The following is a 24,400-nucleotide window of genomic DNA, read 5'->3' as shown; positions in this document are numbered from 1 at the left end:
GACTTCTCTCCATCATTAGCCTGGTGCACTGGTCACATGCCCTGCTTAATCAGCTTCACTCTCCTTTGGAGCCAAGCCTTGGCTGCTGTCTCCTGCGCTCACTGCACTGACTGCAGAGTGTATCCCATTGCTCCTCTCTACTGTTAGACTGCCTGTGTTCTCTCCTGCTCTTATGTGCAGAGCCTGCCTCATGCTTAGCTCGGCCCTGTTTTGCTGACTGCAGAGGCTGATGTGTCTGTTCGTAGCCACTGTTGTGCTGGTTGTACAGCATGGATGCAAGGTTCCGCACTACTGTTATATTACAGTGGCTCCAGAGCCCACATTTTACTCCTCTCCACTCTCAAAAAGATGGCTAAGTCCTTGACTTTCCCTTGCTATCCACTGTTAAAAAGGACTTAGGTTTCATTTCATATTATTCCTCCAAGCTCACTTGACAACAGTTTGACAACTCGAGAGCTCATGCGATTGGGGTGAGGGTGTTCGTGGAATGTAGTTGAGAGGAGCCATTGGTGCGCAGCGGCTAGCTAGCTGCATGTCCCGGGCCACATTCAGCCAAAGTAGGCGTTTTAACCAACTCTTTGTACTCTGGGGATGCATTTTTCTCCTCCTAATCTAAGTATGACTTATATGTACTTTTAGGTGACGGTGGATCAGTTGTTGGCTTTAGCTGGAGGTGGACCATGTTGTAGATCCCCAGCAGGAATGTATCTTGGAAGACATATGGTCACATATTTAACAAAAAGAAATGGCACATGTCGGCACATATAGGATGATAATCAAGGTCCTGACTTTTATCAAGAGCTCAGAAAAGTAAACAAAAAAAGTGGTTTTGGTACTTCAACAAGGGTCATTATTGGCACACACTGAGCTATCAAAAAGTATCATATGTGAAAAAAGCAATACATTCATCGAACGCAAGTAGCAGGAAACAGGAGGAAGACAACCCTCACATCAGACCTGTTGGCCACAGAGATCATGTTCTCCTTCCCTGACAATCAATTTCTGAACACAGTTTGATACTGACTGGGAGCACAGGAAGAAAGAGGGGGTAGAAGATTCCTGTGGCCAGGGCCAGCTTCAGCGCTGCAACAATTCCTTCAGCGCCCCCACTGACCTCTTTCTCCATGGTCTCCCTCACTACTACCGTCTCACAGTGCCCTCATCTCTCCATAGCCCCTTTCACATGCATTTCATTTGTTTTATGGCGGTACTCATACCAGTGGAAGGTGTCAGATCGCTTTGCATCACACACATTTTATGTGAAATGTTCCTTAGACAATGATAATTACAAGGTGTAGGAATCACGCCACAATAGCAGGCAGTATATTTCTTAAAGTGTTTTGTCTGAGAAGCACAAACTCAGGATTTAAAACGTACCACAGTGATTGGGGTTAGCTTTACTAATAACAATGTGTTTCTTCCTAAAATAACTCCTTTTAGCAACATTAGAACAATGAAAGAGTAGAGAAAAACTATAATGTTTAATCTTATACCATGCAGTTTGCATGCAGTTCTTTGAAGACGACGTATAGGCGACTGTGCTCTAATAGAATAGTAACTTATGTACTGCAAGTAACACATGGATCTCTGTGACAACAGCAGTAGCCCACTGAATTAGCCATATAAAATACAGTACAGTCTGTGATCAGCATGGTACTTGTTCTTTGCAGCAGGCATATTAACCCTCTGCACTACTTTATATTGAACCAATATTGCTACTAGCAAAAAGTCCCTCCTTGTCCAGCAGGAACATTAATGACCAGAGTTATCTTAACATTTGTAGTCTTGACTGAAAACTGCTGGACATACAAGGAATTCTGCAGCAGGTGCCTTTAAACCCACAAGTTATTTCTAAACACAATGCCCCCGAGCTAGGTGTCGCCAGTTGCACCACCCTAAAGCCGGCCCTGTCTGTGGCATCATCCCCTGATACCGGCATGAGGACTGACAGGGGGAAAGAGTGGTTCTGGCACGTTAGGTTGGACTAGCAAGGTGATGAGTGCACCGGTGGGGTGGACCGTATCCTAATCATCTTCTTCTCAGGGTAGGGGGACTGCGTCTCTGTCTAGCCTCACAGTCTATTCTGGAGGTGCTGACCATAGTGAAGTGGCAGGGCAGGTAAAAAAAGTTCATTGCTGAGCGCCCAAAACAGCCTTACTATGTGATGGTGAGGAGCAAAGGAGAAAAACTCGAAGACACCTGGCACATACGTCACGATGTGAGAGTTAGGAGAATGCTATGGTAGGGCCATACATACCGGCGTGCCCAAGATGCTAAGACAAGCACAACATTGGGACCTGGGCTCTTTCTTTCATCCTTTCCTGGGTATGCATGCGTGTCTGTAAAGACAGACACTTCAAACTCCACTCAGGGGAAAGAGGAAGTGAGCCACCATGGATTGATCGATTTCCGCATAGGTTAACCCATTACATGCCGTGGTAGGATAGAAATTATTTTTCAAAGTGGGAGACCAATACAAAACATTAGTCTCACTGCTACCGCAACCTCATCCTCTTCTCGAGGGACATTTTTACAACCACTCACTAAGCTCACATAAAAAGTAGCTAGGCCCATAGGCCTCCTCCTTCCGAGTAAAACGAAAAGACTCAAACCATTGCGAACAAAAATGATCCTTGGTGGTTCTCGCCTAAAGTCTTTCTAGGGTTCCTCGAGATTAGGATCCCAGGAGGATGTATCTAAAGTGACGGGCGGGGAGCTTGGCATAGAGGCTGACGTGTTAACGCAACCAGCACATGTAACTTGTACTCCCTGGCGTCGTACCATGACAGCTCTGCGCAGTGCCGAGAGCCCCTTATCTTTTTTGTGTGTGAGGTCTTTAAAGTTCAAACATACAAGTCTCAGTTTATCCCAGGTTCATGCGTGAACTTTAACTAGAACAAGTCAGAGCCAGTGAAAAGAGACTGCACCACTGTTTTTGACGTGTTTTATCTAAAGTTCATGCAATAACTCGGAGAAATTACGAGTTATATACGTGAACTTTAGAAACGTCATGCACAATAACAGGGCGCTCGACTGTGCGCAGAGCCGTTACGATAAATCCCCTGGTTCCCCAATCACCACAGTTATCTGATCAGGGTCAAGTGTCTTCATTTCTCGTGTGCGAGTTCCGTTAGCTGTCAAACTTGTTATTGCATAGTAAAGGGCGCGCCTCTCGTAAATCAGCACTGTGTATATAATAAGGACAGTAGTGGAGAAGTACAAACACACAAGTACATGTAGGCGTCCCATCGTGCCATAGAAACGAACGCAAAGACAGCCTCTTATCTGCCGTCCTGTCTGTGCACGGACTGGGGCGGCTTACCTTGGTACGAGGCCAGAAGCAGGAGGACGGCCAGGTAGCTGCTCCGAATCCTGGTGGGGAGGTGGCAGGGTCCCCCTTCAGAAGCCATCGTCGCGCGCGCTGTGACAGGAGGATACTGTTTTCATGTCCGTCGTGTATGCTTCATAAGCCTACGCACACTGACAAGCTCGAAAGGGCGCGTTGCACAATCGTCGGTACAGGAAATTTCACAGAACAGAGCAAGTTAATTTGAAATGCGGAAGAAAAAAAATAGAACATGTTCGAGTCGAACGAAGAGAGAAAATGGCTCCCCCTGGAGGCCAACCAAGAAAATAGAAAAGAAAAGTATAAGAAACAAAAGTTTCCTAATTAGGCAGGAGGACAACTAACCAAAGGAAACGAGGGACTCCATTGTAATTCTGCAGTGAATGGGCCATTGTGTGCTGTCCTAAGAGGAATTCACTGCCGTTGGTTCTTTGAAACGTTGATATAAAATAACCCCCCCAAAATAACAATTGCTAGGTCTATCTTACCCTTGTTTTTTCCTGCCCTTTTTATTTTCCACTGAGGTCACCGAGACACCTGGCTTTGATTGAGAGCGCAGACGTTGCCGGTGTGGAGAATCCATTACCTTGCAGAATACGGTTGTGTTTTAAAGTTGTGACAAACAAAGTGCTGTGCATGTCATTTAAGGCACACACGCAAAAACGAGAACAACAACCATAAACGATGCGTGGTTCTGCTTTGTAAATAGACTAATCTTACACTCTGGATGTCAACGTGAATTGAAATTTATATTTGATATTTTTTGATGTGTGTTCTTGGTTGACAACCTTATAAACATAAAAAAGTAACTATACGAATGTATGCAGCTAACAAACAAATATAATTTATACAGTGCCCAATCTCTCATTAGTTATGCATCGAGGTGGTGCCAATAACCACGTGTCATAAAGCAGTGCCTAAATGGGTACAATAAATGTCTGGATCCCCTGGGTCTTTTAGAGATGATGTAAGTTGCCTTATGGCACGGTGAAATGGTGATTCCTGTTAGCCGGTGGTCCAAAGTAGCTGGTCAGAAACAGACAATGTGCTCCATCCTAGGCATTCATTGCGGTTAGTGGTATTCCACCCAGAGAGTTTACTGGAGGTGAAATTCCCCCACTCACCATCATGAGTGACCCAGTGTCTTGGGGTCTTGAATTACCATTCCTGTAAATTCTGCTCTTGGTAATCTCGGGTCTGCAAACTTGGGACCCAATATTTCCAAGCCCTGAAACACAAGGCCCAGTTTTCCTGGGTACGGATGCACATATACTTCTTTAGCACCGTATGAACTTTCACTGGCAGTAATGCTACTGGGGCGCACCTCGTTTGACAATAAATTCAGATTAAGCCATATATTTAAGGATTGGAAAAGTTTATAACAACAGAGTTACAATTGGGGTTGGTGCCTCTCGGGAAAAAAACACCCTACTACCTAGGTGCACATATACAGAGGGATATCATAGACAGTCCCTAAGTGGCCACTCACCTGACTGCTGTTCCTGTCGTGCTTTGCGAGTCAAACGGATCACTTCTGCTGTACTCTGCGCTGTCAGAGAGGAATCACGAACTCTCTGTGCTCCGTGCTGTTGCCTCCCCGGGGACTCGCTGGTGTGAGCGAGAGCTGCTGTCGGCACGCTCTGACCTTCGCTCCCAGCTCGAGTCTCCAGGGTTGAGGCCAGGGCAAAAGTAAGAACTACACCTAGCCCGGGGGACTGCGAGGACCAGCAACCCCTGCCTGGAGCAGCTGGTGCCTCTTCCCCCAGGCGACACGCCCACGCCCACCGGCGATTCAACCATTTAGCTTCGTGACACCCGCTTCGCGGGCGCCACTCACCTGACTGCTGTTCCTGTCGTGCTTTGCGAGTCAAACGGATCACTTCTGCTGTACTCTGCGCTGTCAGAGAGGAATCACGAACTCTCTGTGCTCCGTGCTGTTGCCTCCCCGGGGACTCGCTGGTGTGAGCGAGAGCTGCTGTCGGCACGCTCTGACCTTCGCTCCCAGCTCGAGTCTCCAGGGTTGAGGCCAGGGCAAAAGTAAGAACTACACCTAGCCCGGGGGACTGCGAGGACCAGCAACCCCTGCCTGGAGCAGCTGGTGCCTCTTCCCCCAGGCGACACGCCCACGGACACGCCCACCGGCGATTCAACCATTTAGCTTCGTGACACCCGCTTCGCGGGCGCCACTCACCTGACTGCTGTTCCTGTCGTGCTTTGCGAGTCAAACGGATCACTTCTGCTGTACTCTGCGCTGTCAGAGAGGAATCACAAACTCTCTGTGCTCCGTGCTGTTGCCTCCCCGGGGACTCGCTGGTGTGAGCGAGAGCTGCTGTCGGCACGCTCTGACCTTCGCTCCCAGCTTCGAGTCTCCAGGGTTGAGGCCAGGGCAAAAGTAAGAACTACACCTAGCCCGGGGGACTGCGAGGACCAGCAACCCCTGCCTGGAGCAGCTGGTGCCTCTTCCCCCAGGCGACACGCCCACGGACACGCCCACCGGCGATTCAACCATTTAGCTTCGTGACACCCGCTTCGCGGGCGCCACTCACCTGACTGCTGTTCCTGTCGTGCTTTGCGAGTCAAACGGATCACTTCTGCTGTACTCTGCGCTGTCAGAGAGGAATCACAAACTCTCTGTGCTCCGTGCTGTTGCCTCCCCGGGGACTCGCTGGTGTGAGCGAGAGCTGCTGTCGGCACGCTCTGACCTTCGCTCCCAGCTCGAGTCTCCAGGGTTGAGGCCAGGGCAAAAGTAAGAACTACACCTAGCCCGGGGGATTGCGAGGACCAGCAACCCCTGCCTGGAGCAGCTGGTGCCTCTTCCCCCAGGCGACACGCCCACGGACACGCCCACCGGCTATACGTATAAAGCAACAAGTAGTCTCACGCGACGCGGGACGCGCGCGGGACCAAGCGCGGAGCTAAGCCCGGGCAAAGGGCGGGCCGTCTGTGGCCGTCCGAGGACGACTAGGACGGGACGGGCCACCCTATTAACATCGGCTCTCAAAAAGTAAGGTTCACTCATACCTGAACACATAAACAAAGTTCTCTCTGGTTTCTAATTACGCGGGAATTAAAGTTCGAAAGTAACACCATTTGCGTGAAAGGAAATGGGGCTTAAAAAATTACGTTCACGGACCATCTTCATGAAACGTATGGGCACAGAGGATGCTGTACGGAAAACAAAAGACAAATCGGTTAAACAAGGTCGCATACTGCGGACCCCTGCCCAGGGCCGGTCCTAGGCCTTCTGAGGCCCCGGGCGAAAGGGAAGATGCGAGACCCCCCTAATTGCATATTGCGTCACAAGAAGTGACATCACAGAAAGCGACATCGTAGTACTATTGATCTTATTTGGCATCACGGAAGCTAACTAATGTGGATATCAGTAACATTGACAAAAAGTGGCATCGTCATTTACATTGCCATTAGCTTAATATCTGTAGTCACTCTGCAGTCCCTAGCACTCCATAGCACTCCCTAGTCACTCTGCACTCCCTAGTCACTCTGCACTCCCTAGCCCTCCCTTGCACTCTGCACTCCCTTGCACTCTGCACTCCCTAGCACTCCCTAGTCCCTCTGCACTCCCTAGCACTCCCTAGCCACTCTGCACTCCCTAGTCACTCTGCAGTCACTCTGCCCTCCCTAGCACTCCCTAGTCACTCTGCACTCCCTAGCACTCCCTAGTCACTCTGCACTCCCTAGTACTCCCTAGTCACTCTGCACTCCCTAGACACTCTGCACTCCCTAGCACTCCCTAGCTCCCCCTAGCACTCTGCAGTCACTCTGCACTCCCTAGCACTCCCTAGTCACTCTGTACTCCCTAGTTATCCTGTGAGTTTCAGCCCTTCCAATGAACAATGGGCCAGGAAAGGCAGGGCGAGGGTAAAAAAACAGAGCTTGCTATGACAAACACTTGGCAGAGGTGAATGTGTTCCAGAGGCATGCTCGGTACCTTTCTCCAATCTACACAAAGTATCTTACAGTCTCCTACTTCCACAAAACCAGTCCTTACCACTCCTTTTTTAGTTATATAGCATAGCCATGCTAGCTTTACCTTTAAGAGGTCAACATCAATAGTTATGGCACTTGTCACTATTGGGGCTTTTTTTTGCTCAATCTTGTGATGTATTGTAAGAACTGCCTGATTTGCAATAAGCAGCTATTCCTGATCCACATTTTAGGGCGATTCCTCTCTGGTTGTGAAAGACTTATTGTGAGATTACAAGGAGCATAGAAGGACTTGCAGCCCACCCATTTATTTCCATTGGCCAGCTTTACTGTCACTCTTGTTTACCTGCTTCCGTTTGAATGGCTTGCCTTGCCCATCTTATGTCTATCACTCCCCTGGAACATATGCAATTTACTTTTACCCTTCCACTTCTACTTTTAAGGAATTTCTTTCTTCTTTTTTCTCAAGCCCTCCAAAAGAATGCATGTGTTTTCAAGCTGTCTCCCTAGTGTGCTTCTCTTCCCCTGTCATGCTCGATGTTGCTCTTTCAATCCCAATTGCTTCTCTCCCTCATCCTTTTGTGATGCACTCACAATTGTGCTCTTCTCCTCCCTTGTTGCTTTTCAGCCGTGTGCTTCTCTCCCCATCTCGCTGTTCCTCTCTCTCTCTCTCGCATGTTTGCTTTCCTCCTTCCATTACCCATGCCCTCCCTGTTCCAACTCGGATTGCAAAATAAAAGTATTAAAAAAATGTTCCTGAGTCATTTTGTAGGTGTGCAAAAGCATGGTGCACCTACATTCAAAATGACGGAGCCGTCATAGGAATTTTATTATTAATATTCTTTAGCTATGCTGCACTGTAGAGCCGGGTTAAAAGCCATTGGCAATAACAAATAAGTCACAAAATGCAAGACCTGTTGGCTTTGCCATTAAATCGGTAATACCGAGCACAAATCTGGAGTGGATGGGATACTTAACGCATTGACTAGGGAAACTTGAGGGCTTTGCGGAAAACCGTGGGACAGCGAGCAGATGCGAGCAGGAGTGTGTATGAACTTTGGGAGGGGGGAGTGGCAACTATTCAGAGACCATCTCCACATTCTGAAGTGAAGCCCTCACAAATAAAGTAACATTTTTTTTCAAATTCATGGGGTAGAAAGAGGTTTAAGTCTCGCCCTATGAAACGTAAGCGCTTTGCCCGACCCGTATGGACTCCTTAAACCAGACATTTCTCTATAAATTAAAGCTTTTTGCTTGCCAGAATTTGTTGGCACACATACAAAAACAAAACACACGTTTCAGAATGCAAACGTTGATATCTACAACATAAACGTTTTTATGGTGGGGCTACTGGGTAAACAGGGTGCCACCTTCTTGACTTGTTAAATATGTCAGGCATTTATTCCACATGCGCGGAAACAAACTGCAAGATGAGACCTTTCTTCCTGTTGTACAAAAGGAAATTACAGCCATGCCTGCTGTCAAGGATAACAAATGACTTAACGCCAGTTGATCTGGCTGCTCCCTCCTCCCTTCACCCACCTCCTCTTACCTGTGTCCGGCTGGTGCTGCCAAGAAACAAAGGGGCCTCCGTTGCCTGGAAACAAAATGCAGAAACAGAGCCTAGAATGGCCGGTACTTATCCGAGGCGCTGCCCCACCCCTGACATTGTGAGCCAACATAATTGCTGGCCCAGCTGTTATGCCGCCCCCAATCCGTTTGCACCTTCCCCCACCTGCAATGTGATGTGATCAGGTGAGGCAGGGGGCCCTGTAGTGAGCTGTGAATGTGTGCCTTTCACGGGGGCGCGATCAGGCGAGGCAGGGGGCCCTGTAGTGAGCTGTGAATGTGTGCCTTTCACGGGGGCGCGATCAGGCGAGGCAGGGGGCCCTGTAGTGAGCTGTGAATGTGTGCCTTTCACGGGGGCGCGATCAGGCGAGGCAGGGGGCCCTGTAGTGAGCTGTGAATGTGTGTCTTTCACGGGGGCGCGATCAGGTGAGGCAGGGGGCCCTGTAGCTGTGAACGTGTGACCTTTCACGGGGGCGCGAGGCCCCCTGAGCGCGAGGCCCTGGGCGGCTGCCCACACTGCCCATGCCTAGCGCCGGCCCTGCCCCTGCCATTAGTGAATATTTTTCTGGTCTTTCAACTAAGGATGAAACTGACAAAATTATAATAGATCCAGAAGCTACAAATATCTCCGTAGTACCTGTAGGGCCTGAAACACGTTTTGAAATAGCACCCGGACCCGATTTGAATCTTCATCTGAGTAATGTGGTTTCTGATAATAAGCAAAAATCTATCAATTCCCTTAATAAATCAGAATTCCAGGATCAAGAGGAGATTCATCTTGTATCCTCTACTCCCAAAAATAACACTGGAAATAAATGTCAACTACAAGAACTCTGGGCTAATAAATCAAAGATATCAGAAAAACTATCAGAGCCCAAAATATCTAATAGTTTCCCTCAGTTAATAAACCCAGCACAACCTCTCTCACTTGAATCATCTGTTGACCCATTCAATATAAAAACTAACTATTCAGCCAACATTGTTACACCTATGTCAAAAGCCCTTTTTACACTACAAGAGATACTTGAGTCAGTGCTCTCCTTTCTGGGAAACATATTAGAAAATTCGGACCAAACCTTGGACGTTCAAATCGGGATCCTCAAGCATCTAGTGGAGGAAAAGAAGAGAAGAAAATCCCCTGAAATGGAAAACAAACATCCGGAATACAACAATGATCTACAAAAGAATAATAATATAAGGAATTGCAACATTGAAAAGGAGACACAAAAACACGACTGTGGTACTCAGACATTAAATGCAACAAAACGAAAAAAAGGAAAGCTGGAAAATCAACTTGAAACATCAATAATCTCTTTAAAAAAACTCTTCACGGAAAAACCTCCAAGTGAAAAGCAATATCCAATTTTCAAAAAAACGATCAAATCAAATAGACTAAATAACGATCATTTGATTGAAAATACTCAAGAAGTCAGTCTCAATAATACGCCTGAAAATAAAAAAGGTGGGAAACCCTGTAGTAAGATAGAAACTGAGCAAGTAGAAGGAAAAAAAAGAGGAAAAAGCCATTAAGACGTATCCATAAAAGAAAAAATCGCAAGTTGAAATTCCAAAAGTCCATATTTGTCAATGAAATACAAGAAGTACAAGAAGCTGAATCCGTAAAATCAGGATTGATTGAGAATATGGAAACTAGCTACAAAAAAAAGGAAGAGAAATTACAACTACTAGACCCGGTAGCAAAAGAATTTTATCCATACAAGCTCTCTGAAAAACCAGTTCACCATGATATATGTGAAAGAAATAACGAAGGAAAAAACTATTATGGAGCAGAAATACGTTACTCCAAAACATTACAACTTGAAGAACTTTTCCCAACGGATACGGCACCTCTTAACAGAAGCAGGGTCGTCAATCTCCTTCACTATATAAAGCCATTGGAAACCCTAACTAGCAATGAAATTGATTTAGTAACTTTCCCGCAACGAGATAATACAAAAAAAGCTATAGTATCGTTTTGGTCATATGTTATCCCTGAGATCATACTCAAAGAAAAAGAGACATTGCACAAACATGGGTATGATGTTATCCCAGTAATGATTCCAAAGGAAGATAGAATCCACTTAGGGTACGATGAACAAATACGATCAATTTCTAATTCCCAATATGAAAATCACTTCAGACACATTGATTTGACTGGAGCGTCGAATTCAGGAACTAATCTTACAGGGAAAGACTTTCTAAAAATAAAAATAAAAGTGGAAAATGGAGAAAGGGCAGTATGGCACCAAGACTCTAAAGGAAGAGACTTTAGTGAAAGCATAAAGTCTTGGTCACGGGTATCAGGGAATTGGAACAGTAAGAGATTCTCTACATGTCTTGGGCAATCTGTTTAACAACGGCCTAAAAATAACATCATGGAATATGGCGGGGAAAAATACGATCAAACTGAAGGAGGCCATAAGTAACCATCCAGACATCTTGATGCTACAAGAAACCTGGGCAACTGACTCATTTTCTCTGAAAAACTATTATGCTTATGACACCCCTGCCATAGCCACAAATCGGGGCCATGCAAAAGGTGGTTTGGCCATTCTACTGTCGGAGGATTACTTGTGGGGCCAGGAAGTTATTCAAACTAAATCATACCACCTGCAATGTATAAAGGTCTTATTAAAAATACATAACACAGCATCCGAAAAGGCAATTTTGCTTTTCAACGTATATGCCCCTCCTGGCCAGAATGAAGATTTCACATTTGTGGAGATAATGGAAACCATTGCGCAGATAGTAGAAGATCAATTACATATTCCATACATAATAACAGGTGACTTAAATGGTAAAATTTCCAATTTTGAAATTAGTAAATGGGCTGAATTATATAAAGAGGAATCTGTTGAACTTTCAGCCCCACAATTCCCTAAAGGTTCAAAATCCGATAAAAGAGGAAAACTATTACTATCTATATTGCCAACTTTAAATGGTGCAATCTTGAACGGCAACATAGAAGGCGACATCCCGGCATCCTTCACTAGACGGGGTAACGGAAGTCCATCCATTATTGACTACATCATCTGCAGTATGAATCTATTGGAGACTGTTACCCACCTACAAGTAAAGCTAAGCCAAGAGAGTGACCATGCGCTGATGAATTTAACTACGGAATGGAAGCCTCAAACTGCACTAGATGGGCAGTTAATTTTTCATAAAAGTTCTGTCTTGATAAATGGAGAACAGAGAAGAATTTTCTGGAGCTCTAAAATTCTGGACAGAATATCGACATTGATTGAGCACACTGGTCTCCTAGCAAAAACCTTTTTGGAGGACCCAATAGAAAACTTTGAACACATAACTAATGAGCTTAGGAATTTTCTATTGGATAAATTACATCGTGCTCCCTCAGGAGTTAACAGGTGGAATAATCAAAATTTCAATAAAAATAAAGTACAAAATAACCAAAATTCCATTATGAAGAAAAAACTGAACAAACTCGTTCGTGTCCAATATATGAATGCCTCTATATCTACTGAGAAAGAAATTAATAAACTAAAAAATAAACTCAGGAGAGCGAAGCAAAGAAATAAAAAAGAAATTCAAGACCGTAATTGGATTGACATTCAAGTAGCAGCAAAAGACTCTAATCAACGCAAATATTGGTCCCTCATAGCAAAATTAACAGGGACGAAAAAGAAACTTCAACCAATACCTGTCCCCCCAAAGGAGTGGGAAACTTATCTCACTGATTTGTACAAAGCAAACCTGATTATATCTGATGGGAAAAGTCAAGAAAAAAGTAAAAGTAAAGGTAAAGTCGACTTACAATCTCTCAGAGTTACAGCTATCTCAGTGGAAAGGACAATCAGAAAAGCAAGAAAAACAGGTGCCTCTGGCCCAGATCAGATTCCTATAAAGATTTATCAAGCAAATCCAAGGGAATGGAGTAAATCGTTATCGGATCTATTTAATTTTATCCTCAAAATCGGACAAATACCTAAATCCTGGCAGGGGAGTACGATTATCCCAATACATAAAAAGGGGAGCAAGACAACTGCCGGAAATTATAGGCAAATTGCACTAATGGACGCTGCGGGTAAAATCTTTGCAGCAGAAGTTCTACAAAGACTAAAGGACTGGGCTTTTTCACTGGATAAAATTCCAATGTTCCAAGCTGGCTTTAGGCCAAAACATTCAGTTACAGACAATATTGCTATTATCCAAACAATATTAGATAAATATGTAACAGGAAAATCTCAGTTAGTATACACAGTGTTCATCGATTACTCGACTGCGTTCGACCGTGTCGATCGACCAACTTTATGGCATAAACTCAGGGAACTTGGAATTCCAGATCAACTACTGCAAACCATCGTGAATCTTCATACCAATACCTGGTGTCAGGTACAAATGGGGGGAGAAAAGGGCCTAACAAAAAGGATACAAACAGCTAATGGTCTAAAGCAAGGGTGCCTACTGGCACCATTATTATTTTCCTTATATCTCAGCGACCTGCCTAAACAGCTACAGCAGGGCTTATGTTTATCACCTAAAATTGCTAAGCAAAGCATACAAGTACTACTGTATGCTGACGATATAGTGATGCTTGATCTAACCCCTTTCGGTTTACAAAATTCTCTGGATATACTTCATGCTTATTCAAAAGCAAACTTCTTAACCCCGAACTTAAACAAAACACAAATTGTGGTTTTTTCAAGGAAGAAATTTAGTAATAAATACAGTTGGAATCTAGGTGGAGGAAAAGTAGAAATAGTGAACGAGTATCCCTATCTAGGCAGGATACTATCAAAGAACATCTCTAATGCAAAACATATAGAAAATTTAATGAGGAAATCTGATGTTCACACTGAGGCCCTCTTAAGACTCTACCGTTCTACTGGAAATCGGCACTTCTCTTCTCTGATTAAAATATATAAAGTAAAAATTCCACCTGTGCTATCATATGCAACAGAGTATATTCCGATAAAACAGTGGACCTACATGGACCGTAAAGAGGGGAAAATTTTAAAAAGAATAATGAAGGTCTCTGACTCCGTACCAGTTCAGGCATTACGTTTGGAATTCTCGATTACAAGTTCTTTCGCCATAGCATTAGCCAATGTAATCAGGTGGAGCTACAATCTACTTAATGCAAAGGAGGGCACATTAAGACACTTACTGAAAAAGGAAGTCTTCAACAGTGAAACAAAAAACCAGACCTTCTCAAACAATATGAAAACTATATTCCAAATGGCAGACATCACCCCGGATATTTTATGTAGTTGGTCAGCAGCTCAATTGAAACTGTTTCTAAGATGCTACACCCCGAAGCTAAGCTATGAACTAGACTATGACCACTGCAAAAAACTGAAAACATATAAATCCTTTGTGGACTCTTTGGAATATAAGCAAATTCAACCATATATCGGGTATTCCCTGATCCATGGCGCAAGGAGGACAATCACTATGCTAAGATTGGGCATTTTACCTGTATTAACTTACACAGCAAGGTGGTCGCCAGGAGGATCATTCCTATGCCCCCTGTGTGAAGGGGGAGACCAAGACATTGAGCATTTGCTGTTCGTGTGTCCCAACATAAATGTAACTATTGCACGCACTAGATATCTTGCCCCGATTTATCAAACTTGTAGAATTATCAAAGTGAGTGAACTATTGCAGTTGTGTAAATATCCGTCAAATGAATTTGTTTGCTACAATTTCTTTAAGTTTTTTAAATCTTTTATACCATTGTACTGATTATATGTGAAATTTATCTTTTCTTTCTTGTAAATTGTATATTTGTGGTCCTCTGTCGAGTACCAATACAAATAAAAAATTTTTGACTTTGACTTTGACAGTCCCTAAGTAAATCAAACTATATAATCCAATATCCCGGCACTCAATTGTAATAAATTTTAGTTCCTTATGTATTAAACATTAAGACTTTTTTTCCTCTATGCACAGATCCTGAGTATTACATCCACAAGTGACACTTTTAGTTCTTATTGATTAAAGGAATTTATTAACACACATTAGTGAGCATAGTCAACAAAAATTATATATACATCAGACAAAGAATAATATAAGAGCTGGTCAGGAGAAGATGATCAACAAAGTGTACAGGACAGTTGGTAGTTTGCATGTCCTTCTTTTCCTAATCCACAAAAGACAACTTTCTTTGTCTGATGTATATATAATTTATTGTCAAACGAGGTGCGCCCCAGTAGCATTACTGCCAGTGAAAGTTCATACAAAGTTTATGTGGAGAGCGGCACCCTCTGTATATGTGCACCTAGGTAGTAGGGTGTTTTTTTCCCGAGAGGCACCAACCCCAAATGTAACTCTGTTGTTATAAACTTTTCCAATCCTTAAATATATGGCTTAATCTGAATTTATTGTCAAACGAGGTGCGCCCCAGTATCATTACTGCCAGTGAAAGTTCATACAAAGTTTATGTGGAGAGCGGCACTCACTTTTTCAGATTAAGGGACCAAGAGGGACATAAGGAAATACTTTGTAAAAAAGCTTTCCTTCTATTTTTCAAACATCTCGGTGGATATAGCATCTAATATGGAAAATTTTGAGGAGGAAAGAAATGCGATGTTACAAGAATTGTTCACTGGTGCCACAAGCAAGGTTCCCACAACTAATAAGACGACCGAGCAGGAAGGTCTGAAATTGAAGTTTATCAAACTGGAACGAGCTCGCAAACTAGAAGTGTCCCGTTGGTGGGACGCAATAATTTTGAAACGTTATTTGGACATAAAGCAGGTCCCACGTGGGTTAAGAATTATTATATTCCCAACTTTCGAGGTCCTAGATGGAGACTTGTTGAAAGAATGGGAAGAGCTAAATTTGAACTCCTCCTATAGGATTCAGGACTAAATTAAATTAACACTAGAGCTTTCTAAGGGACAACGAACCTAGAGGGACGCAATTTACCTGTAAACTGAGACCCAAGATTTTTACAGCGTACAGTGGTCTTTTACGCACTATGATAGGAATATTAGCATAACGCTGTGCGTCACTTTGAATTCGTGTACGTGAGATCAATAACACATAGAGTGTATGCCGGGAATACAAACGACAGTAAATAGGAGCATTACAAACTCTTGAACAAAGTTATTCAGTATAAGAGCATTGGAATCTTGAAACTCATCGGGAAGAACAAAGACATAGACATCCTATTTTGTCTTATAATTATTCAGAAGCCTTGAGGAAGTCACATGACGTGACGAAACACGTGTCGGCTGTTGTCTTTTGTGGATCAGGAAAAGGAGGACATGCAAAATACCAACTGTCCTGTACACTTTGTTGATCATCTTCTCCTGACCAGCTCTTATATTATTCTTTGTCTGATGTATATATAATTTTTGTTGACTATGCTCACTAATGTGTGTTAATAAATTCCTTTAATCAATAAGAACTAAAAGTGTCACTTGTGGATGTAATACTCAGGATCTGTGCAAAGAGGAAAAAAAGTCTTAATGTTTAATACATAAGGAACTAAAAATTGTTACAATTGAGTGCCGGGATATTGGATTATATACTTCTTTAGCACCGATCCTCAGTATAAGAAGTCTATCAGACAAGGTTTACTAAGGCAGGTAGTGCGGGGAAGTAACTCGAAACCCAATAAACTATGTAACAACAATGATTAAATCATAGTCCAGGCAGTGCTTTTAATTGTAAGAAAAACATTTACTTTTAACACACAATACTGTACATAAATGATAGAAGGCAACAACGTGATACTCATTCATCAGGGGAGTAACCGCAGTGAACGAAACTACATGGTATTGGCCTAGGCAGCTCCCTGTGTTAAGATATCCTAAAGATACATCCAAAGCAAGACAGGACACATTGAGCTCTCCTACCCCCAGGTAAAGTGGTGGGTAAGGATCTCTTGACACCTCTATGAGCTCCCCATCCGCCCCCTAAAGTGATTGTGGATATGTTCTTTGTAGTGAGTCATGTGTCTCAAAGTCGAAGTTCTACCTACAATGTTTCATCCGTGCACTGTATATTTGATTAGTCCTCGCTGGCTTCTGCAAGCTGGACCAACAACAAGAACAATGGTTCTCTCGGAGGAAGCTTTAAGCCTAAACTCCCTTGCATTACAGTGAAGATTAACGCATAGTTGTATTTATATTTGATATTATTTAATTTTTCAGTTCAAAACAAAGTTTATTTGGACTAATTAGTCCTTAAACATTTAAAATCTCCATAAATACAAACTCCTAAAATCACATATTTTGAATAAAATCTATCATGAAATTCATACATTTAAAAATTCATTGATCCTTCCATCACTCCATTTAACATACTGTATGTCATATAATATTTTTAAAACAAGTATTTCCGTTCTAGTCACATTTAAGGATTTTTTGAAACTTTTTGGATGAACTTCCCCATAGCGCAAACTATATCTAAATAATTCATTTCAGTTACAAGATCTACTGCTTGTACCCTATTTTTAATACTATACTTTTAAAAAATTGGGCATAAAAAACCTTTCCGTATATCAAAAATCTTCTGACATTCCAATAAAATATGTAATATATCGCACGTAGTTCCCAGAATACAAACACTTTGCTTTCAATCATTTCTTTTTTCACCCCATTGTTAGCATAACAGGGGTTAAAACCAGTTCTCAACCTTAGTAATTCTCTTCTATCCAACGACAGGATAGCCTATCAACATAAGGGAAATGTTGTTCATTTTGCCACGAGTTAGCCATAAAACGTACCGATTTTTTTCCCTTGAGATAATCTTGGTCGTGAGCTGAAGAGATTTCTCTCCCCTGGGCCCTGAGTTCCCTCTTATCTACCTCGATTTGTAAAGTCTGCGGGCACAGCTTGATCCTCATAATTATACAAGCTTTAGTTATAATTTCTCTTATCCCTTTTGCCCACCTTAGCTCGCCCCTCAGTATCTCATTTCTACACCACTGCGAGATTTTATGTTCTTCCCCAACACCCAGGCGCTGCCACAATCTTAATAGTGCCATACATGCCATTATATCCCATGAAGTCATGTTTCTAATCTTTCTGCCTGGACCATTGAGGACATGGGCAACGATAATACGTTTTTTAGGCATTTTCCCTCTTCGGCATCCCATTAGTTTCTACTACTCAAATATAGCAATTCTGCTCCGTATAGGAATTGTGGTGGTATCATAGCTACATAAGCTTTTAAAACCGGTCTGTCAGACTTTTCACCATAAACTCCATAACATTTTTTTAGACCACTGACAGAGGCTGATGCCCTCAGTTTTAATGCATCTAGATCGGTTTGCCAATTACATTTTTCCAAAAACCACATCCCTAGATACCTATATCTGTTTACCGTTTCCAACTTTGTGGAGCCCAAAAACCAGTTGAACCTTATTTTTATTCTTCCAAAGCTTAGTACCGTTGTCTTATCCATATTTACTATAAGTTTTTTAAGCCTGCAATATTCATTGAACATATTCATCTTTCTATGCAGGCCGATCTCTGTGTGGTCTATTGTTATGAGGTCGTCTGCATACAATAGACATACAATATATTTTCTGTTTAACTTTGGGCTGGCCCACCTTGCAGTACCTAAGACTGTAGGTAAGTCTGCTATAAATAAGGAGAAAAGTAGGGGGGACAGTACACACCCCTGTCTTAACCCATTTCCAATTGGGATTTTCTGTGATAGGCTCCCCTCTATGTCCAAAATGATCTTCGCCCAATTATAAGTATGAGGTGCTTGTATTAACCTTATCAGATCCCTTGGGATGTTGTATCCGACCAACCTCTCTCACAGTGCCTCGCAGTCCACTAGATCAAATGCTGCGTGAAAGTCTACAAAGCAGCAGTAGAAACTGCCCCTGGGCTCCATAGAATTCAGCGCAATGGACCAGAGTACAAAGCAGTGGTCGACTGTAGAGTGCCCCTCCTTAAACACCCCCTTTTCCCGGGGGCACAAACTGATTTACTTCTAACCAGTCCTTGAGTCTTTCGCAGATTATTTTGGCAAATACTTTTTCTCCTACGTCCAGTAGGTTAATTAATATATAGTTCTTTAGGGCTTTTACATCTCCTCGTTTGTGGATGGGTCTTATGATTGTTCCTCTCCGGTTTTCTGGTATATGACTCCTATTAAGAATCCCAAGGAACATGCAAGAATTCTGTCCACCACTCTGGCTTGGTTTTTATGATTACTGCAGGGAGGTTGTTTGGTCCTGCAACTTGAGTCAAGGTTCAGTTGGATATGATTTTTGTAATATATAGTAGGTAGGTAAGTGATTAATAGTATATATTTGTTATTTACAAAAGGACAAAAAACTGTTGATGGGGTTGCAGTACAATTTTGGTCACACACAACTCCAACTTTGAGTATTCTATTTAAAAACCTACAATGAATGCCAGTCAACAGAACAGTATGTCAACGTTTCGACTCCGTACCGTTACTTCACCAGGGTCTTCATCAGGACCAAACAGAATAGTAGCAACCCTGATTGTAATGTACCAATTTCTTCAAAGGGTCCCGCCATATCAAGACTTTGTAAAATTTCAGCTGGACGAAACGTCTATTCTCCTTAGAAAAAGTCACTGTCAATAGACCAGTGTGAAGACCACTAGTAGGGCAGCTGAATGAGTGGCTGTCTGTTTGGTGATGCGGTCTGTCAACACGAGGCAGGGGCTGTGCCACTGGTGTGTATTTTCACACAGCTCGCTAGGAGAGATCGCGCTGACTGCCCTTTTCTGGCCAATATTGTTGCTGTTTCCATCCTCCACATCTTACGTGCAGTTGTGTACCTGACTAGTGAAGGCAGAACTGCATGAACAGTTTTGAGGGGAGGTCTGCTCTTTTCTCTTGATAATTTTCTTCAGAACAAAAAACAAGCCCATCACTAAACAAAGTGAAGGACCCATATTGGGTCGCAAAGGTGCTCAAAGATATAGGTAACTGCCGACCACTGTTTCAATCTGGGTACATAATCAAACTTCCAGAGACAGTGTTATTCTTCTGATAAAGCAGCTGAATGAGGTTGCAGCTTTGCTGAGTGCCAAGACATCATGCGTTCTTCTGCTTCTTATGAGGAAACCACCTAGTACAGTTTAATTTTTCTGATAATCAAGTCATAAATACCTTTGTTTATAGGCTAACTGGAAAAGTGCCATGGTGGAAAGGCCTCACCATATGGCCTGACAGTGCACATCTTTCACTGCCCCAGTTGCTTTCTGTCCTCCTTTTTCTGGGCACCCTCTCCTTCATGTAAGAATACCTCCATCATTCCTTCTCAAGTGGTAAGCCATCTACTTCTCTCAGGGTACTGTCACTGCAGTTCTTTCTGGTAGGTTACGGAACTCCCAGGTTCTTATTCCCAAACTTAGCAAAGTGCAAGAAACAACCCTGAAGGGGGAACAGCCATTACAATGCAACTTTTACTACTCAACTCATCCTCTCCCTCACCAAGAACCCAGAAATCACCAGACTCAGCTTCCAAGAAGGAATGAGAAACATAGCAGCCTGGATGAAGGACAGCTGTCTGAAGCTCAACTCAGAGGAAACCGAGGTCCTCATCCTCGGGCCCTGCACCTCTGCCTGGGACAACACCTGGTGGCCCTCCGGCCTCGGGAGCCCGCCCACCCCTACTTACCCCTCTCGGAACCTCAGCATCATCCTCAACTCCTCCCTTTCCATGAACCGCCAGATCAACGCCGTTGCCTCCACCAGTGTTCAACTGCCTCCGCATCCTCCGTAAGACCTTCAAATGGATCCCCCTGACTGCAGAAAGACTGTCACCCACGCACTCATCCCTAGCAGACTGGACTACGGCAACTCCCTATATGCCGGAATCAACAAAACTCTCCTACGCAAGCTCCAAACCACCCAGAACGCCGCAGCCAGGCCCATCCTTGGGACACTGCGCCACAAACATATGACCCAACACCTTCGAAGCCTCCACTGGCTCCCCGTCAAGAAGAGGGTCACTTTCAAGCTCCTCACCCACGCCTACAAATCCCTCAACAACATCGGACCCAAATACCTCAACGGCCGAGTATTTCTTCACATTCCCAAGAGAAACCTCCGCTCCTCCGACCTCGCCCTGGCAGAAGTCCCCGGCATCCGCAGAAGCAGAGCCGGCGGGAGAGCTTTCTCCTACATCGCAGTGAAAACCTGGAACGAACTCCCGATCAGCATCAGATGCTCCCCAACCCTCCACGCATTCAGGACCTCAAGACCTCAAGACCTGGACCTCAAGGACATCAAGACCTGGCTCGTCGACTGACCCGGAGCTGTTTCTCTCCCCCTCCCAGCACCTTGAGACCCTCATGGGTGAGTAGCGCATTTTATAAATCACTGATTGATTGATTGATTGATTGAAACTGGCCTGATTTGCAGATGTGGGCCGCTTTTAGTAGCGAACTGGTTCTCTAATGGTGATCCCTTTTATTTCGGTGCCATATTTTTGCCCCAGTCCGACCCTGGACCATACCGTGTCAGAATGTGTGCTATACAGATGCCAATAACATTACAGTACAACTTGCCTTGTGACGTTTGACTGTAAGAGAAAGCATCCGTTTTAGATGTTAAGGTATTAATGTACAACACTGGTTATCATGAACAAATATATAGCATTCCAGGCAGAAATAAATCACAATGAGCTTTTCAAGATGAATTAGACTTTGACGTGGTGAATGCTAATTCCTCTGCTGGTGACACATCCGCGATTTATTTTTTTAAAGTTTACATTTTGATTCACTTTACATTTTCAACGTGTAATGCTTTTATTACTGTTTTTTGTTCAGGCAACCACAACTGTCTCTGTCACCATCCTCGACGAGAATGACAACTTTCCGGTGTTTCAGAAGCTACAGTACGAAACCACCCTGGCCGAGGGGCCCATCACACTCAACTCCATCATAGTCACAACCACAGCTGTGGATTACGACGAGGGACCCAACGGCACCATTGTGTATGCCATTACTGACGGCAACATTATCAACACTTTTCAGATCAACAATTCGACGGTGAGAGACGCTGTGAATACTCCCACGGGGTTCCTGTTGGTTTGGCGGGGCAGTTACGGCAATGCAGGACTTTTGAGCAGTCGTTCGTACATGTGGCTGGTTGTTATCACTGCTCAGTAAACGTGTGAGCACACTAGCAGCTGTTGTTGCTGAGTGTTCATAGTCACAAAATCAGAGCGGGAACGGATCACTTGTCCTGGGTTACCAGGGTTTTATTTTCATTTTCGTTTCACGGTACCAATAAAAAACCCTCAATCACGTACCAAGGCTTGGATGGCGGTATATCTTGGTTCACCCCCTTTGAAGGTACGTGGCAGCATCATCATCGGGTTATTTATTAGGTCTGGGTTCAGGCTCTTTTAGAATCTTGGGCGTGCATAAGAAGTGGAGTTAGGAGTCTTCCGCACTGATTTCAGTTCATAAAAAAGGTCGACATGCCTTTGATTCGCCCAGTAGGGGTCGGGTAGGCTTTCTTCAGGACCTAAAACTAGTGAAAAAAGTGATAAAGACCTTTATCTTCAAGATCTATATGGGTCTAGGTATATTAACCTGACTCTGAAAGTACCTCTTAGTCATTGCGCTATGACCTCATCGGGTGGTTCCAGATGGATATACACATTCTCGTGTACTGGAAAGGCACGACTTGTGCTGTCTCTCCCTCTCGGTCCCCGAACGCCCAACATTTTAAAAGAGCCCGAACCCAGACCGAATACATTTTTGTTCAAACTGGCCACTCAAGCTTTTTATCAGAACACCCTTCTTTTTTCATTCACTTTGTAATTCACCATTGTTGATTACTGATCACTACTGCTGTAACCAGTGGTTTACCTCCGGGTGGAGGAAGTATAACAACTAACCCGATGATGATGCTGCCACGTACCTTCAAAGGCGGAGAACCAAGATATACCGCCATCCGAGCCTTGGCACGTGATTGAGTTTTTTTTTATCGGTACTGTGAAACGAAAAAGAAAAGAAAACCCTGGTGACCCAGGACAAGTGATCCGTTCCCGCTCTGATTTTTTTAACTATGTACCAAGGAAGCTGAATGGATCACAACCACTTCCTTCTCCCTCCTTTTGATTTGATACATGTTCATAGTCACGTCAAGCTTTTCTTCTACCATGTAAACAAGGGCTGGCATTGGTGGAGATTTGGGTGCAATAGTGAGGAGGACACTGCAATAAGCACACCGTATTGACGTTTCCTGCCCATCTGCCTGGCTGCCTGCCTCTCTAAAGGAGCCTGCTGGCAGTCCATCTCAGCACCTTTCTTCCTGTCTGTGGTGTTTATACCTAGTATACCTACGGTACCCTACATGTATATGCCTCTCTAAAGGAGCCTGCTGGCAGTCCATCTCAGCACCTTTCTTCCTGTCTGTGGTGTTTATACCTAGTATACCTACGGTACCCTACATGTATATGCCTCTCTAAAGGAGCCTGCTGGCAGTCCATCTCAGCACCTTTCTTCCTGTCTGTGGTGTTTATACCTAGTATACCTACGGTACCCTACATGTATATGCCTCTCTAAAGGAGCCTGCTGGCAGTCCATCTCAGCACCTTTCTTCCTGTCTGTGGTGTTTATACCTAGTATACCTACGGTACCCTTCATGTATATGCCTCTCCGAAGGAGCCTGCTGGCAGTCTATCTCGGCATCTATCTGCCTGTCTGTGGTGTTTGTACCTATTATCACTCCGGTACCCTACCATGTGGTGTAGATATAATGTTATCCTGCTTTTTGCTTAGACAGCATTGCCAGTTTGTTGACTATTTTTTAGAGAAAAGGGTAATTTTGCTCATTAACTTTGAGGTAACAGAAAATGATTAGGGCCTCCTGCAGAATGGGATATGAGGTCCTGAGATAGATCACAGAAATTCATAGACCCCAGGGTGAGTGAGTGTGTGTGGGGGGGAGGGTGCTTTGCAGAGTGGGATCCCCTGCACCATAAGGGCGGCAGGGTATTGTGTTACAACCGGCCTCTGGCGCAATGTCAGACTTTCTTAATCATTTTGTTGCCTCTAGGGGCTCGAGTCATTAGACAACTACTCAGCACGCATTTTATCAATCTCAGAAGAATGAAAGACTGAGTTTGCCCAGCCACAGTTCAAATCTGTAAACATACATCTCAAATTCGTCACACAATCAGCTGCCTTGTCTGCACATTGTTGCTCCATCATTAAACTAGGCACAGTGTTTTTTAAATGAACAGGGCCCTTTTAAGCCAGCATTGTATGTAGGTCACATGGGTCGATAGCAGTGTTGCAGAACTATAGGGAATAGTTTTAACATGTGTTTATTTCACTTTCTTTTAGGGTCTTATCCGTGCTGTGAAAGAGCTTGATTATGAGGTCTGCCTGGGCCGTTACACTCTGATAGTGACTGCTACAGATCAATGTCCAATCCTCTTGCGCCGCCTAACCTCCACTACTACGGTATGTCACCTTTAATCTATGGCTAGATCAAAAAAATTGCACATACTTCTCTATTGATAAATAAAGCATTTGGACATTCTTTCATTTTACTGTTATTTGGTTTCAATTATAAAACACTACTCTCTATTCTGCAGCTACCAAAACCTTA

At 43.8% G+C, this 24,400-nt stretch overlaps 2 protein-coding genes across 4 annotated transcripts in view; one reads left to right on the top strand and one right to left on the bottom strand.

Moving 5' to 3' along the window:
• VSIR (V-set immunoregulatory receptor) overlaps positions 1–3,593 on the bottom strand; it is a 109,552-nt gene extending 105,959 nt beyond the window's left edge. For all 3 annotated transcript variants that reach the window (XM_078643249.1, XM_078643250.1, XM_078643251.1), the window contains exon 1: positions 3,323–3,593. In XM_078643249.1, the coding sequence (XP_078499375.1) occupies positions 3,323–3,410 (88 nt within the window). In that variant the 5' untranslated portion in view covers positions 3,411–3,593. The remainder of the gene's footprint in view (positions 1–3,322) is intronic.
• The window catches only part of CDH23 (cadherin related 23), a 1,152,220-nt gene that overhangs the window by 610,838 nt on the left and 516,982 nt on the right, over positions 1–24,400 (top strand). Inside the window, exons 13-14 of the mRNA XM_078641088.1 lie at positions 21,601–21,822; positions 24,133–24,252. Coding sequence (XP_078497214.1) covers positions 21,601–21,822; positions 24,133–24,252 — 342 coding nt within the window. The remainder of the gene's footprint in view (positions 1–21,600; positions 21,823–24,132; positions 24,253–24,400) is intronic.

Source organism: Lissotriton helveticus, chromosome 5_1 (assembly GCF_964261635.1).
Source record: "Lissotriton helveticus chromosome 5_1, aLisHel1.1, whole genome shotgun sequence".
NCBI classification, from domain to species: Eukaryota; Metazoa; Chordata; class Amphibia; order Caudata; family Salamandridae; genus Lissotriton; species Lissotriton helveticus.
Note: the sequence above shows the minus strand (reverse complement) of the source record. Positions and strands in the feature narration are given on the sequence as shown.